Source organism: Palaemon carinicauda, chromosome 21, assembly GCF_036898095.1.
Source record: "Palaemon carinicauda isolate YSFRI2023 chromosome 21, ASM3689809v2, whole genome shotgun sequence".
NCBI lineage: Eukaryota > Metazoa > Arthropoda > Malacostraca > Decapoda > Palaemonidae > Palaemon > Palaemon carinicauda.
In genome coordinates this window covers 91,053,596-91,071,095 of record NC_090745.1, presented here as the reverse complement: position 1 = coordinate 91,071,095, position 17,500 = coordinate 91,053,596, and the positions used below count along the sequence as shown (strand labels likewise).

Here is a 17,500-nt window from a genome sequence, read left to right as displayed (position 1 = left end):
AGCGTTCGCAGGACTGACCAACTCATGAAGATTCACCACTACACGTGCCGTGTAGGGGGGAAATGTAGAGGGTCCGGCCTATTTTATTCTTTCCTTCCAAAATATTCCCTTCCCCCTCTTTACGAACCAGTCGTTAAGCCTGTGTAGACAGTTGGGGAAAAAATGACCGAATAATAAAAATGTTCAGTACTATTACGACAGATGTTAAGTTTTCTATTTTTGTAACTGTTTTATTGTTCATTATATTGCATTATACTCATTAAAATTAGTATAATAGTTTGCCTTATTTCAGACAATAAAGTTTAAAAGAACACATAATAGTAAGAACAAACTCCCTGTGCGATACTAAATGTTGTGAATGGCAATGAAAACCTCCTCTAGTTCAGATATTTTGTGGAAGTTGTCGAGCTCGAGGTTAAATTACGAGCGACCGCAAGTTGCAGGGTTAGCCACCTCGGAGTTGGCCGCGAGAACACTTTTATTCCTTTTTACTAAAAATAGCTCTCAACGGTTTTCCTTTTCTTTAATTTAGTCTGTTTGTTTATTTTTTTACTCTCATTTTATGATTTTATGGCATTCATATAGTTTCTTTTTTTTTATTTATTTTTTTCCTTTTTAACATTCATAGCAATCGTTGGCGAATCTTTTTATGCAACAGTTTTCACATTATCAATTCCAGTGTATAGCATAAAAGTATATTTAATCAATACTTTCGTTATTCAGTTAATGATTATAATGTAAAACACAAAATGTTACTAAATGGCCATCGAGTATTTCCTAGAGTTTGCCTTAAAGTGTGGAGTTGAAATGGGATAGTTATTTTCAGTGAATTCTAGATTCCATACACCGTCAAGCGAAGAATGTTCCATGTTACTTTACTTTTGTTTAATTATTAGAAATAATGTTGGAAGTGTTAATCTATTGTTGCACTACTACTATTATATTTCTACTTCATTTTTGTCAACTAAGAAATTTCATTATTAATGATAGTAGTTTTTTACCCATAAAAGTGGGGAACTTCATGAATACAAGACAACAAATCACCGATACCCGTGTCGATTTGTTCGATAAACGCCAACGCAAATTCTTGTGGACAACAAAGTAACGTTCATCTTGCATATACTGTCTCAGTCATCTCTATTGGGTGTTTTTTTATTTATTTATTTATTTATTTTTTTTACTTCAGACCTCAGGCTGAAGACGAGGAAAGGGTTATAAATACTATCCTCATATTTAGTTCAACATTTCTAGATATTCATTTGTGCTTATTCTTGAGATTATCTTTTCACTAACTACCTGAACGCATTTTTTTCCAACTAATATTTCCATGTTTCCACCATGTTCAGCTAAACCTTTCTCTATTATATTAACGAAGTTCTTAAACTGTTACTGTTACTACATTCATATTCCAACTTCGAAAGGCAAATATGAAAAAAAAAAAAAAAACATTAAGTGGGGAATTTAACTTATTTTGCATAGAGTTAAAATAACCTTGCACATATAGTTGTGTTAGTTTTCTTGAAGGTTCATGAAATGAAATATTTAGGTCTTTTTTTAACTTTATTATTTTTTAATTGGTCATACATTTTTCGTTTTTTAGGTGAGAAAGCTTATACATTTATTATTTTGTAATTGGTCATACATTTTTCGTTTTTTAGGTGAGAAAGCTTATACATTTATAGACGTCATTTTGTATAAGGTTTTTAAAATTTGCATACGGAGAGAAAACCATTATGAAATATCGACGATTGATGTAGGCCACCCATATTCTTTAATTTCTCCCACTCAATATTTATTCTTAACGTGTTCACGAAACGATCCCATGAATGGTAGGTAGATTAAAGTTGATTTCATTGAGACTCCTAATCGATATATATAATTACCATGGCACCATTCGTGTCCCAAAGACAGCAAACGGCAACAGCAGCGGCGGTGATGACGACAATATGAGAGATGCACCTGGTGGAACGAGAAACCTTTGACTCCTGTTATTTCCTGTGCGATTTTATGGTTCCCAACTGTTTTGTTACACTTGGGGTGCTGGCGAGGAACCCTGGCCTTCTCTTGTTGGGCTCAAGTTTTATGTGTTACACTTCGTTTGTCCTGGAGGGTTTGGGTATTTAGGAACTGCTAGTTCGATATTTATTTGGGAGGGCTTTATGGCGATTTTCTATCGTTCATATAAACAGCTGCTAAAGCTGATTTGCATTTGTATCTTTTTTAAGTCCACATGTTAAAGAATTGCGTAAACATAATCACATCCTCAGCTTCGCCCAAGTCACATTCTCGAACAGTTTCTGACATCAGAAGAATCAACACTTTCACGGAAAGGGAAATATCGTGAAAGGCCGAATTTCTTACACATCTTTGGAGAAGTATCTCTTTGTGACGGGTGAAAAATTTCCACCCTCTCTTTCAGAGTAGGTCCAGTGGAAGGGGTGAGGAGGGTTGAATGGGGTGGAGGCTTATGTTGAACAGAACGGTTTTTCCCCGAGGCAGAAAGTTCTCATTTGATGATGTTCGCGCACCAGTTCCCCCAAAAATGAACCAGTAAGCGAGGCAGTCATGCGAGGTCTGCGGGTGTAATGGAGAGTGGGTGAAGGCGTATTAAAATAACAAGCCTCTGCTGATGAAGAATACAACGGCTTTTCCTCCTACCTCCTCCTCCTCGACTGGGCTCCCTCGAAAAATCTCTTGGGATTTGCAGTTATTAGCTATACACTGTGAAAAGGAAGAGATGAACATTATTGCCTTATAAGGTTAATTATACTTCAACACAGATATGTAGAATTAACAGGGAGTTACTTTGAAGTTCTTGCATATTTACGGTCCCCGAGAAAACAATAAAATGAAACGTATGCAAGAATGATTGGGTTACTTTATCGAGGTTTTCCAGGCAGGGAACAGCCAATGAGAAGGGCAAAATAGCGAAAATTCTGGAGAGGGGTAAATGAGGGAAGGGGGAAGGGGTAGTACATCAACAATGTCATTTTCTCTGCTCATAACGAAAGATCGAGGCCAGACCTCTTGTCGAAAGAGGGCTAGTGCCTCAGTCAGTGCTTACCAGGTGCCACGGGAAGCTCCAAAAAGGAAGTAATTCGACGACCCCTGTAGTGAGGCCCCCCAGTTCCCAAACTCATGTTTTAGAAGCAAGGACCTCTGGTTACAGTGCTCTAAAGCCGTTCAGGCACCTACTGAACTGATATATTTGGACGGCACAGATCGATAGTTCGTAAATAGTACATTATGTAAATGTTGTATTTGCAAGCTACATATTTTAAAGTTATATTAATTACAAGATTTGTGCATAGTTTTAGAAACATTTGAGGGTATAATGCTTGGAGTAAATCGTAGATGAGATAGTTTGAAATGATTGTGTCCCAAATAAAGGGGTGAAATATATTCACTTATGTAATATGGAAAACAGCATGCAGCTGTGACAAGGGTAAATTAGGCTTAGTGAAGCATTTCCACAATGTTGACAAAAGCGCGGGGAAGTACGGCGGTCTATCTATTCACGCTGTAACAACTATTAATCAGGATTCTGTCTCTGTTGTTGAACCTCCACCTGAAAAAACACATTTCTCTTATTTCTTGTCTTGCTTTTCTAACGCCATTTTTTTTCTTTAAATTACTGAACACAGGAAGTTGAAACTACGCGGGCATTCCTCCCGTACACAACGGTGGGTATTTTTGCAAATAGACAAGGAAATGGGAATAAATGTATCGTCGCCTCGTAGTGCTTTATTGCCTGAGAAAACCTTTTTCAAATTTTCCCGGAAAAAGGGAGGGGGGGGGGGTGCAGTGAGTTGTGTAGAAGGAAGACAACTTGAGAATGAGTTGGAACTAGGGAGAAGGGAAAACTGAAAGAAGGGAGAGGGAATGATTATCTCTTGATGATTGAAGTTGTGCCAGAGAGAGAGAGAGAGAGAGAGAGAGAGAGAGAGAGAGAGAGAGAGAGAGAGAGAGAGAGAGAGAGAGAGCGTGTTTATGTATAGGCCTTCTTGCTTCCCGGTAACTCGACTTGCAGTAGTACTCGACTTAGTGAGCAGTACACCTAGTATAGAAGTGTTCTGACATGTGGTTGATTCAGGAGGGGGAACTTGACGATGATACACGGGGCGTCACCGTTGACTGCTGCGAGGCCCATAGGGTAGGTTGTTTGTGTTCTGAAAAACAGATATATATGTTGTAATGAAGTATACATAGTAATGAGGATGTTGTTGGGTGTGATAGTAGTGAGAGCATAGTGGTTATTTTTTTTAAGTCCTTCAGTTTTGAGTTTACCAATCTTAGAAGATCCTCCGAGTGATGTTAATCTTTTTCATGTCACCTTGGCAATGAAGGGATTTACATTTCTATTATTGATTTTGCACACAAAACTAAACTCCCAACATTATGCTAGTAGAACAAATGCTAAGATCTGCAGGTCAAGTGGTACTCGAAAAGAAACATGAAAATAATAAAACCTTTTGGTCACTAATATGGGGTATTAAATAAAAACGACTGGAAGTCATTTATATATAAAGTGAACATTTGAACTGAAATGCACCTTTTTATATGAATTATTAACCTTGCAATTGAAAGTGCTGAGTTCTCATTAATGTTACACCAGCTTATTTAAAGGGCACATAGCATGCACGCGCTAAGTTATTAATTTTTCTTCAATTGCTTTGTGCTCCCTGACCCTTCTCCTTACTCCTACGCATTACCAGTTATTATTTACTATTGTTTTCACCCTCCTTCCTAAGTTTCATGAGTGAGGTAATAGCTCGGACGAATCCAATAATACTAAAAAATAGGCAAAAGAATGCGATCAGATAAATATTATGTACATATTCGAGGCACTGTCTCAAGCGATCCTTCTACAGGATTTCTGAAGGTGTCGGTCAGTGATTAGTTCATATTAGACTGTTGTAAATGTAGACCGAAGTATTGTAAACTTTTTTTTTTTTTTTTTTTTTTTTTTTTTTTTTTTTTGAGGGTGGGGGGGGGGAATGGCTGGAGAGTGATGACGATCTTTTAGATAAGAAATATCCTAATGTTAATGAACCCTTCTACAAAGTATTCAGCTTTAAATTAAATTTTGAAAGGGTGCTTTTCCTAACAGAACATTTAACAGTTGTATTTACTTGAAGGTTATCAAATTACATATTGTAGAAATCATCGAAATGTAACGAGTTCTAACTGAGATATTCGCACTCCCCTAATGTCGAGACCTAATTCCTGGCAAGATTCTTATTTTATAAGGAGGTCAATATTTGTAACAAATTACCAACAATAAATCCTTGTGTTCTCGTTAATGAATTTTAGCCAAATTATTTTACTCATTATGTTTACAGAGAGAGCTGTCACTCACCTTCATTACTCTTATTAGAGGGGGAGGTGCTGTAGGGGGCACGAGACTCCTCTAGACCACGACGATCGATTATTAATTTTCTGCTTCCCTTCCTATCCGGCGATGGTTCTTATGCTCTTAAGCCAAATGCTGCGGTATAGGCTTTCATGCTGTATGAAGAGAACAAAAGTGTAGTAAAAAGAATTTTCATTTTGGGTACTTACGGATAACCTCCATATTATTTATGCATACTGTACTTTACATTTGCAACTGTATTTCATTTTCTGTAGTTTCAGGTACTTTAATTGGCTGCATATATCCATACGATTGAAAACACAAAAATACACTACATAATTATAAAATTAGATGACTAGGGGCGAAATTCGTCCAAAAAAACTAAATATTCTTGACAATGACTAAAACATTAAAATTGTATTTTCAACACAAATTTGGCAATACCACTGATATTACTCTGAAAATCAGTGATATGAAATAGGTAAGATATACTATATACATCTAGGCTAAGGCAACAACAAGTTCAATACATGTAGTTTTATAAAGCTTTTTATGTATAACTCGCCCGAATATACAATAGCATAAAGACTTTCTAGTCCTAAAACTTGACTCAAAATGATTAAGAAAAACGTTGCGTCCTTTGCAGAAAGAATGTTTTGTGTTGTATTTTTCGATTATAAAATCGGTACTAAAAATCATAAAATGGAAAATATTGGAGTAAATCCTTAAAGCATGAAGCATCATCTGGACATATTTCCTCTAATACCCCAGATGAGTCAGACTGCAATGGAAACGAGTGTTGACGGGGGCCGGCCTCAGGCAGCCTCCTTGACCAGTTATCCGACAAGCGATCCTGGGAGGTGTCCGGGCCTAAGGAATGGCGAAGAGGCCTGGTATCTACAACAGGTATTGGACCTACTTCCATTTTCGTCCCACCAGACTCTCCCAACTCCCTAGTACCAACCCATCCCTATCCCAAGTCATTAATAACAACATCAATGCTGTCAGTCCCTTAACCAATCCCAAAATGTAATTTTACATACCACGGGCAATAGCAAATCAACGTTTGAATTTGCTGGCCTAAGGAAACATCCTCCTGGAAATCCTACCTGCTTGCTTATTTGTGTATTTCTACTTGATGAGGTCGCGCTTTCATTTGTGTCTCCTGTCATATGCTTATAAAATGCATCTATCCTTGAAAGGTCCCGGATTTTTTACCCTATTTTTTCGCTTCAATGTATACCGAACAGTTATGAGTCTTTCTGCTTGTCTGCATTCCCATACCAATTCTGTGGCTTCGTTATTTTTTTCTAATAAATTTTGGAAAAACGTTGAATTACGCTGCATTGTATGTTGTAACTCCTCTTTCTACCAATACCAAAAGCAAAAATTAATTTAATCACAAAAATCTGTTAACCTTTTCTTCACCACTTTTTCAGTACAGAAACATTTTGAATTACACAAAATACATTTACACAACCACCGCAATTTTGTAGTCTCTGTAGAATATGCTACCTACGTCAGGTTTTTTTTTTTCAGGTGATATGAAGAGAAAGTTGGCATACTTTTGAATAATAAGTGTTTAATGATAATGAGAGATGCCGTCACTTCGTGGTTTAAATTTTATTTTGCAAAATTAAATCTAATGAATGTCCTTTAATCCAGAATATTTTCTTCTTGCGATTCTTATATTCAGGGTGTTTCAGAGTTCAGTGCATAAAGGAATTAACAGTTTCTTTTCACAGATTCTACCAGAACCTTTTCCATATCCTTTCTTTTGAATTATACTCGCCGAGAGAGAGGCGGTTTTCCCAAGGGGATCTGAAAGGGTCAGTCCTTTACTGGAGTACATTTGTTTTAAGTTTATTGTGACCACTACAGGAGCGAATTACCAGGATTTAAGACCAGAGAGGGGAAGGAAGGATGAAAGGGTACGGTGGAGGAAATAGAGAATCAAGTACAATTAAGAAGCGGCTTGTTTGCAACGTAAGCCTAATGTTTGATACACTTCAAGTAGCCTTCGGTTTGTGGAATACCGACCTCGTCCACAAAAAAGGTGTAGCAACTTCTTTATCAATGTCAGCAGTCGTGCATTTTCAGAATGATATTACATGATGCCTGCAACTGTAATCAAATTATGTTAAAATAACTCTCCATCCACTCCCTCCCTCTCCCTCCCTCCCCTAATGCTCAGGACTCAACATTAATTTACATTTAAATTTACAAACGTGTGACTTTTGTACTTTACCTTTTGTATATTTGCATCTCTTGATTTTCAAAGTAACGCTGATACTCATTTTTTCGAGACTGGTAATGCCCAAATTAAGTTATTATTATTATTATTATTATTATTATTATTATAAATAGAAATTTGTCACTGCCACGTTTCTTGATTCATTATAACCAAGTATGTATAAACTCCCCGACTTATTGTTGTCATTTTGCGAAATTCGGTTTCTACTCATGATAACATACAATTTTTAAAGTTTGTAATGCAGTTGTAAGTACAACTTATGTACATTCTACTGCCAAATAAGCGTACTAGTGGAAACAATTAAAAATTGTACAAAATGGCCCCAAGTCCCCACAATATATTGATGAAATCGAAGAATATTACTTAGATTAGTTACAAAGGGAGGCATGGAAAAGGGAGAATAACCTGAGGGAAGCCAGGGAAGCAGATGAGGTCGTGGATTAGTTTCGGGATCATCGAAAAGGATTCATTGGGAGAAGGAAGGTCGAACAGACCTTTGATGGCTGCTGGCCTTTTGGTTAGGTTTTCGGTCCCACAATCGAGCTTTGGGGAAAGATTAATTGTGTCAGTCATTGGAGCTCAGTTGGGGGCAAGATAGGCGGGTGTGGTGGGGGCGGTTCGTTATGGGAGGTGCTGAAGTAGAGGCCGGGACATGGGGAAAGCCACTATGACATTAACAGGCTGCCAAATGGGGAGGGATGGACATGATTCATGTATTATTGACTTTGTTTGCCATCATACAAAAATTCAATTTTCGAAGGACTTGATGATATTTCCTATAATCATAATAAAACAAAATATCAAGAACAATAATGTTCACCTCAAAACATGAGAGGTTTGTTAATACTGTATTATTTAGATACGCCATATGTAAAAAAAATATGGTAGGATGCTTGACTACGAATGGCTGAAATAAATAGCAATATAAATCAAGAAATGGCCATTTATTGTGTTTTTGTAAGGTGTTATAAAATATATATAAAATTTTAGTAGATTTTTTGGGGCGAATTATATTGCGATAAATTCATCTACCCAGCCTTACAATTAACCAACCAAAATCAGTATCCAAGCATGAACGGTAACTTTTATGAATCGGTTAGTTATTAATAGGTCTGTAGTAAAATTCAAACGTGGCAACGCTTCGCAGATACGCAAAAATGCTTTTAAGTGCTTTCTAATTTTTCCTTATTGAATAGTCGCTTTTAATCTAAAAAAAATGCTATACTGTATTTTACCATTTACTTCATGGGTCGTAGAAGTTGTGTAATTCATGTTGGGTTTATCAATCATACTCAATGCGCTTATCCCTAAAAATGTAATACACTTTACTCTTTTAAAAAGTCCAGTATAAAAGGCAGAAGTGATGAGCCATTTTTCTTAGTAATGGGGTCTAATAAACCATGAAATCTGGTACACGATTAAACCATTACCATACGAATTACCCCATAATGAGTTCTGCCAGGAGATGCCGGCCTGAGAAAAAAAAATCATCGAAAGAGAGGAATCTTGACTAGAATTTCCGTTTCAAATAACTGTACAGGAAATGTGTGTACAAGTTCGGGTGCGCACACACACACACACACACACGCTACGGCTCTTCAAAAACCAATTGCTAAAGTGAAACGGGCAATATCGTTTATGATATTTTTTTTATAATAGGACGTTAATAGATATCAAAATTGATAGATTTTTTTTTTTTGTTTAATTAACGTAATAAATTTCTATATTAATATATCCAAAATCACCTGTGCACGGTAACGAGGATTTAAAGGATGTTTAAGATTCGTCGTATCTAATGAAACCTTTCTCTTTTAAAAATAGTTCTCAATCTGAATTGTAATGATAAAGTCTTTAGCAGATTAGGCACATTTTTTTTTTCAAAAGAATAGTTAAAGTAAGTGGCGTTTTTTACCTTTTTAATAGTGTTTGGTAAGTAGACATGGCTTTACCTGAAAGCAAAGACCTGTTACTCATCAAGTGGCCATTATCATTTTCATCTGAACCTGTCATTACCTTCGTTACCCAACTCATTTGTTTTATATTTTTCTCATTATCCCCTTCATTGTCTCCCTCATTTTCATCCATCAACCTTGAGTAAGCCAATTGTATCTAATATGTCTTCCATACTTCATTTCGCTCTGTCTATCTCCCTTATCTATTTCTCCGACAGTCATCAGCGGAAAACCAGTAAGACGGATTGTAAAGATTTTTTTTCTCTATGTGTTTCAAGTGCGGGAAAGCATTTCTTAAATATCGTTAAGCATATCTCTCTCTCTCTCTCTCTCTCTCTCTCTCTCTCTCTCTCTCTCTCTCTCTCTCTCTCTGCCACTCATGACCTTTCCTTTTCCCCCAGCAAGGGGCGCCCATCTCCCCTTTTGCCACTTCGCCACGCACGCGACACCCGGACGGTAACTTACGATAACGAGGGCAACGCTGATGACGAAAATGGCCTCGAGTAACTGCCAGATCACATCTTCTCACGCCTGCGGAGTCGGGATTAGAGGAGGAGGAGAAATGGAAGACCATTTATTTTTATATCAAACAAAAAGTTGAGTTGTCCCAGAAAGGTGACTAAGTGGGAACTTCCATTTACGGGAACGAAGGACTTTTAAGTTCTTGATTCGGGGAATGCGACGAGATGTATTCAATCGAGAGACTTGGTTGCTGCAACGGGACACAGCTAATAATGTGTCGTACCGAATGGTACTTATATAAATGCAGAGCATGTTTACACATAAATCAAAACTCTACTTGTAGAAAGGGTGAAAAGGAGTTAGAATTACCACTGACAGTTATTGATTAAAATATAATGAATGAAAAATTTGGCTTAGATTGTGAAGAAATTTATATACGGCCGGTCAGAAAGAGCAACAAATCAAAGAACATACGTTTGGTAGATAAATGGTTTCGCTAACATTAAAGCATACTAATTTGTATTTGAGTGTGTGTAATGAATAAATATAAAACACAAAAGGAAATTGTTGATTGCTACCGATTCGTTATATTCAGCAGATCACATTTTTAATGGGCAAGAAACGTATTCAGAACCGAAATGACCTTTAAAACTATCGATTCTCTCTTTGGAGCGCCCAGCGCCATAAATCAGGCTCCTTTTGTACATCGAGACAGCACATCATTGTTTTGGTTTTCTCTTGAGTTTAAAAATAAATTTGTTTGTTTTAGCTTAGGTTTGCCTTATAATTTTAGCGATTTAGTTCTGCTTAATGAAGTTAAAAGTTAAACATTTGTTAACTGAGATGGTCATTAATTGCGGGATAGTGTTGAAATAGTGGGGTTAACCTCTGGAAGCATTTATCTAAAGCGTACTGAAAATTCGGGAGGGCTGTTTGAAATACGAATGGGGTATTGGGCGTGGTTACGGGGCAAGGGTACGAGGTCTCACAGATGTCGACATGTGGCTTCCAAATGAATGAAACGTCGAAGATATAACAGGAGAGCCAACTCCATTTCGAGTAAAAACTCTCTTATAACCGACTTGTTCCAATTGCTGAGAAGGCAGTAATATATCACCAAACACTGACCCAATCAAGAGATGTGTATCGTCTCCGTGGCCTGGGCTGGGTCCACATGGATTAAGAGTTTTCAGGGGCGAAGAGGATGAGGACCCAGTAAAAACACCCGTGCGTCATCCTTCCATTAGGAAGTCAGTGGTGCCACAGAGATGCACGCATTTCCTGTCTGAATAAAGCGTTTGCATTTGAATGTGAGAAAACAAAGGGCAGTTTCTTAACGTGAATGAAAATATTAGCGTTTGACGCAGGGTTTTCTGAAGGCCCATTCGCAGTGCTTTAGCTCTTTGGAAACCCAAAACTCAAACCAGGAACCAAAAATTCAATTATTGGTAATACTGCATGTGGCAGGAGGCCCCGCGCAAACCAACCGATGGGGCGACCCTACTGACGAGGGAGGGAATAAAAGAATCGTTTACCCAATGTGACCACTGAGTCGGTTTCATCCTCCCCCCCGTGTCGGGTTAACTTCTAAGCTCTGAAGCTGGTGACAGAACTTGAACGATCCAAAGTTACGTGGTGCGACTGACGTGAGGAACTGTGATGGAAGTGACTTGTACGTTTTTTTATTTTGAAAGTGAATTTTTTATAAGTTTCCTGTGCCGTGCATGTCCTTGGATTTAATGCTGCGTTGAGATAAATTCATTACGATACCCCGAAGATATACTGGATATTTTAGGAAGAGGAGCTGTCGTGAACATCCAAAATTAATCTCTTACAAGCTTGTCATGAAACTTGGCGGCGTTGAACTTATCACAATGGTGAGTAACATTCAGACGATCAAATATACACACTTACTAGTGTTAACACGATAAAAAATAAGTTAAATATGTAGCCAGTCAAAGTTGTCTCAAAATTGACGCCGAGACAATTAAATCACTGGAAATTATAATTCGTTAATTCCAGGTTATAAAAAAATAACTTTCTTGCCTTCATTCATTTAAATTTTACCATATTTTTTTTTTCTACCAAGTACCTAAACTTAGTGTGTAACAAAACTTGAATAAAACATTGCGTCAATTAGATCTTGCAGTTGAATTTAGTGTACCCAAGTAAGTGATTATTTATTTTACAGGTGGGTTTTACAGGGTAAAAGAGTTGTGTAATAAAGGTGTTAAACGAAAGTTCCAGGTAGTGTCCTGTGTCTGGACAAAAAGAGCGGTTGGCGTTGGATCGAGCAAAAAATCAGAATATAAAAACTAGAAAAAAAAACCTGACCATATAACAAAGGGTGATAAAGAAAGGATTACAGGGTACAGTTATGGGCCTCAATTGTGTATAGGAGACCAAAACCCCATGCTGTACACGCCTTCTCGCGAAGAAAAGGAAAAAAAATGGACTCCTAACTAAGGCCGTGATGATATTAGCTATATTCGAAATTCTGTTAAAAAGTTAGGAATCTAATTTAAAGTGAATTCTACGTTGCAGTTTCCACTGAAAACTTTCGTGCCACGGTCAAATAGGGGAAACGTCTTTGTATTCTTTATGCCACGTGACGTGGGTAATATGTAGAATCTGATTGGCTGACGAACCGATGACAAGAGGGCTGCCATTTCGCGCCAGACAATATGTTTCAATTTATTCTCTTCCCTATTTCCCCACTATCTATTTCAAACTGTGATTCACTATGGTATTTTGAAAAATAAAAAATCAATAATGTAAAAATAATGTTGATCGTAAAAACTCACCAGAGTGACCAGAACTTACAACATTGCCTCATTCTGTAAACGTTCGGAACGTGCACGAGTACGTGTTCCTTGTTTTGGTTCTGCACGCGCCCTCGACACCACTGCCACCGTCACCCGTCCACAGATTTCGTTCAACTGCACGATAAACGCTGAAAAGTAAACGAGGAATACATCTTTAATTTAGGAATTTTATACGTTTTAAAATACTCGTGTTGAAATATACGGAATCATATTTTAGAATGGTGAGTATAAAAATGAAGCCAGTTACTATTTCTGAAGGGGAAGTGGGGATGATGAGGAAAGGGGGCGAGAGAAGTGTGAGGGAGACCTGGCGGTTCTCTCTGAAACCTTTGGGGGAGTCTTGTGCCTCATAGAAAACTGACTATACGCCTCACCATATCCACGACCCACCTATTTAAAGTGTGCCACTTAGTGGGTTAGTTTGAGTTGGTGAAGTGAACCAATACGGACATCGAAGTTTGATTGCTTTGTGGTGGTGGACAAGTGTTCGGTGCCCACGAGGGTTGATTAATATTACTAAGAAAGAATATTATATTATTTTAACAATAGGGAGCCTATTTACACAACTAACGGGTTAAATTTTTCTAAAAAAAAATGGTAGGTAGCATTTTTTTACCCTACCTCCTCCCCCGAGGTTTAAATGTTTAAATTATGGTTGCAAATCAAATTGCTCCTATTTTTTCCAAATATCATTCGTTGTTGATAAATGTAGATATAAAGGACTCTTGTGTGCTTGGTAGCATTCTCGTTTACCAAACAAAAAATCCCAGGTTCGACTTCTTGGCGAGGACGAACGGTTGGATTGAACTGGATTAGATTTGATTTATTAATTTGGCATGTTACATTAAAATGAAAAGTCAAAATGAGGTTGGCACCAGCAACTTTGTCCCAAACAACCTGCTGAGAAACGGAAGATTAATCCCTTCATGTGCCACCCTTTCAAAGAAAAACGAATCATATATATATATGTGTGTGTATGTTAAAGAGAAATGTAACGTAATTGAAACGCTATTACTGCAGGGGAGAGAGCTCTATGTACAGCTTGTTTCTATCCCATTGGTGATGCATTTCATATTTGGTGGAGCATTGCACGATAATGTCATGGATTGGGTCTCTAGGCGCTGTTGCATATCATTATTCAGCTTTGATAATCCTGTACCTGTCACAGCTGTCGTTGAAATTATCCTTGATGGCTGTTACGGACATTTGTTATGTCACGGTTCGACTAGTGAAAATGGAAGAGGCATGTCACGGAAGGAGTAAGAGAGAGAGAGAGAGAGAGAGAGAGAGAGAGAGAGAGAGAGAGAGAGAGAGAGAGAGAGAGAGAGAGATTGCTGGGTAGTTTTTGTAGTGAATGCAGTAGATGGCTGACTAATTTTGGAAATGTTACATTTCAGAATTTTCGGACATTGAAGACTGGTTTTACAAGTAAACAATTGAAACATTAGAACGGTAATGCTTCATCGCTTTTACATTATGCAATCGGACTATTGAGCTTTAATAACATAGTATTAAAAATCAAGAATATAAAAACAAGTAATGATTGGATAACTTTTAAAAACAGGAAGAGGTTCTTGTAGTTCATAATTTACATTATTAAAATTTACCTTTTTCTTGCTTTTCATCATTATCTGGCCTTGAATGTATTCAGCATTAAAGGCTTTCAGAGCTGAGGTAGACGTTTATCCCTCTCCCCAACCCTTGCTTTATATTTTATGGATCCGCATTAATATTATAAGAGGCTTGTTTGTTATGAAACCCACCTACTCGCCTTTACCGCAAAACACCCTCTCTCCACTTCCCCTCTCTCCCTTGGGCTACCCTCTCCTACGTGAAATATCATAGACGTCAGCCTATAGTTGCCTAATCAATAATGTAATAGCCTGCACAATTACGTTCAATTGACCAGTCGAAGCTCTTGCTGATCCCCCGAGGGATGAGGGGCGGCGACCCCCTGAAGCGTTAATAAGTCTTGCAAGGGGGACTTGCTTACTGTTAAGCACGAATTTGATATAGCGCATGCTTAGATGAAATATAACTATAGCTGTAATATGGTACCTGATCCTGCTGCCATATAAAGACAAATGGATTTAGTACCTTGTAGAGTAGAAGACAACCGCAATTATTCTGTAATGAGACGCATTTTCGAGTTGGTGCTAAATTGTTTGATGGGAGGCAATTATTTCCTGTAATGATCATTTCCTATAAATTCTGTATTATCTTTTAATGAAAGACCTTTTCCGTACACCCAATCTCTCTCTCTCTCTCTCTCTCTCTCTCTCTCTCTCTCTCTCTCTCTCTCTCTCTCTCTCTCTCTCTCTCTCTCTCATTTTGTTGAAAAAGAAATGAGAGGTCTTTTGAATAAGAGTGAATGAAGATTAATTTTTGTGCACCCTGAAGCCATCATTGCTAAAGCCGAGTGTTGATTCTAGAAATAGCTTCCCCTACCCTAATTGTTTATAAAACGGGAGCCACCTCTCCTGGCATCTACGGAGCAAGTTTCAGTTGAAATAAAAGTTCGTAAATTTTTATTGTTTATACTCAAAATAGATAAAAATTATCTATTGCTAACGTTCTCATTAATCAATGGGATCATTTGTAAGTGGTGAATATATATCTACACTTATGTCATCCACATGGCGATTGCGACAATGTTCATATTAAAACAGGTCCCTCATTTCATTTCTGTTTAACCCTTCTTGAATGTTTCATAAACATTTATGTAATTTGGTTTGCATGATTATGGTATGTTAATATCCTCTATTTTACTATTCACATGCAGCATTTTATGTTTTACCAAGCCTAACGCCCCCTTGTGTATATCATTCTTTATCTGCAATTAACAGGAAATTATCACTGTTTCAGGTTGGTTGCGAGCTGGCCGGCGGGCTGCCTGACGCCCCCCCTCAACACAGCACCGTGGCTGCCAATCCGGCCCCCGTGGCGGCCTACCCGCCCACCCAAGATATGTCCAACATGTCCTCCGCATACTATAGCGCCTACCCCGATTATCGGCCGCCCCATCCGCCCGACGAATACCCGGGCGTACCGGGTGGGCAAGGGGGCGGCGGGGGGCATTGTGGGCAGGAGTACGACCCCCGAATGCCCCCAACCCACCCGTACTACACTCAGCAAGGCTACCCGCGTTACCCGCCCTACGACAGACTTATGAACAATTATTATAACGCACAGACTCCTCAACACCCGCATACACCTCATGGCATGCAACCCCATGACACCCACGATTACCGTGACCCATCACCTGCTGCGCCCACCTGCATGGGTCAACAAGCCTCCCCACCCGTGCAACAATATCCATCTTGCAAAATGGCAGGACAGCAGGGCCCACCTCAACAGCAACCGCCACAGCAACAACAGCCGGGCATGGATCCGTCCGGAGGTCCTCCACAGGACACCGCCCACCACATGGCTACACAAGAGGGACATCAGGGATGGCCCACTCAACCACCTCAACAACAGCAACAACAAAATGCCCCATCCGCCCTTCCTTCACCCCTATATCCATGGATGAGAAGTCAGTTCGGTAAGTAGTCGAAAATTTCGTCCTTAACCAAACACAATGTTGCAAACAAAGCAGGGCATTCCTTGAGTCAAGTCTCTGTATTACTGGGATCTTATTCACTGTAATACGTGAATTAAATTCATTCTCCGTGAATGGATTCACCATTTAAGGCAATTTTTATTGACAAGTTAATCCTCAAACGAACGTCAAAACCCAACTAAGACATATTTTAACAGTTGAGAAGTCTTAACGTGATGGAAATGAACATAGAATGTTTAGAGTAAGATGAAATTGTTTTTAACGAAAAAGGCTGTTTCTAGTAAAACAAACAAATTTTTCACTTTTCAGCGAGGGCAACTACAGATAGTAAGTTCGACTTTTGTACTTGTTATATTTATCTTCAGATCGCAATATTTTAAGAAAAAAAATACAATACACCCAAACCTGAACGATAACCTCTCAAGGTTATTGGTATTTTTTGAATGTGGCCTTGAAATGACAAAATGTCAAAATTATTTAACAGAAGATAGGTTCTTAAATTGGTCATATTCTTATAATAGGCACTAGAAATAGTAAGGAGTAAAATGTAAAAGCTGTTGGCATATGATCCAGAGAGGCAGTAACCCCACGAAGAGACACTTCAAAACATTTTAATCCTCTTGCGGTCACAGGTCTCGTTTATGGCACAGGCTGTAAAGCCCTTATATAGCCAGCGGTCGAACTCTCATAAATGTTTTAAACTTGTTTGCTTATATATATATATATATATATATATATATATATATATATATATATATATATATATATATATATATATATATATATATATATATATATATATATATATATATATATATATATATATATATATATATATGCACGTATGCATACACATTATATAAAGTATATGTGATTAGTCTGAACCTTTTCATTTGGCTGTACATTATATTTCCTTATTAGTATCAGTGTGTTTCGGATTTACTTTGTTTATCTTTTTCCCTGTTCATTATATACTTTTTGAGATGTAAAGTTTATCAACTTTATGGCTGTGGACTATTTTATTTAGCCCTTTAGAATATATATATATATATAATATATATATATATATATATATATATATATATATATATA

At 37.8% G+C, this 17,500-nt stretch overlaps 1 protein-coding gene and 1 long non-coding RNA gene across 30 annotated transcripts in view; one reads left to right on the top strand and one right to left on the bottom strand.

Annotated features, from left to right (window-relative positions):
• The window catches only part of LOC137615324 (homeotic protein ultrabithorax-like), a 1,252,187-nt gene that overhangs the window by 1,174,638 nt on the left and 60,049 nt on the right, over nt 1-17,500 (top strand). For 9 of the 27 annotated variants that reach the window (XM_068345106.1, XM_068345099.1, XM_068345097.1 and 6 more), the window contains one exon: nt 15,712-15,847. Coding sequence is in view for 15 of the 27 variants with exons in the window: in XM_068345095.1 (XP_068201196.1) it covers nt 6,125-6,259; nt 15,712-16,390 (814 nt within the window). In the remaining 12 variants the exon portion in view is untranslated. Of the gene's footprint in view, nt 1-6,124; nt 6,260-15,711; nt 16,391-17,500 lie in introns of those variants that run through there. The other 18 variants (XM_068345095.1, XM_068345091.1, XM_068345093.1 and 15 more) reach the window with 5 other exon arrangements.
• LOC137615326 (uncharacterized) overlaps nt 1,611-17,500 on the bottom strand; it is a 318,404-nt gene continuing 302,514 nt past the window's right edge. For 2 of the 3 annotated variants that reach the window (XR_011039221.1, XR_011039223.1), the window contains 3 exons: nt 12,826-12,974; nt 5,360-5,508; nt 1,611-4,169 (listed from right to left, as the gene is read on the bottom strand). This is a non-coding gene — a long non-coding RNA (uncharacterized lncRNA). The remainder of the gene's footprint in view (nt 4,170-5,359; nt 5,509-12,825; nt 12,975-17,500) is intronic. The other variant, XR_011039222.1, reaches the window with a different exon arrangement.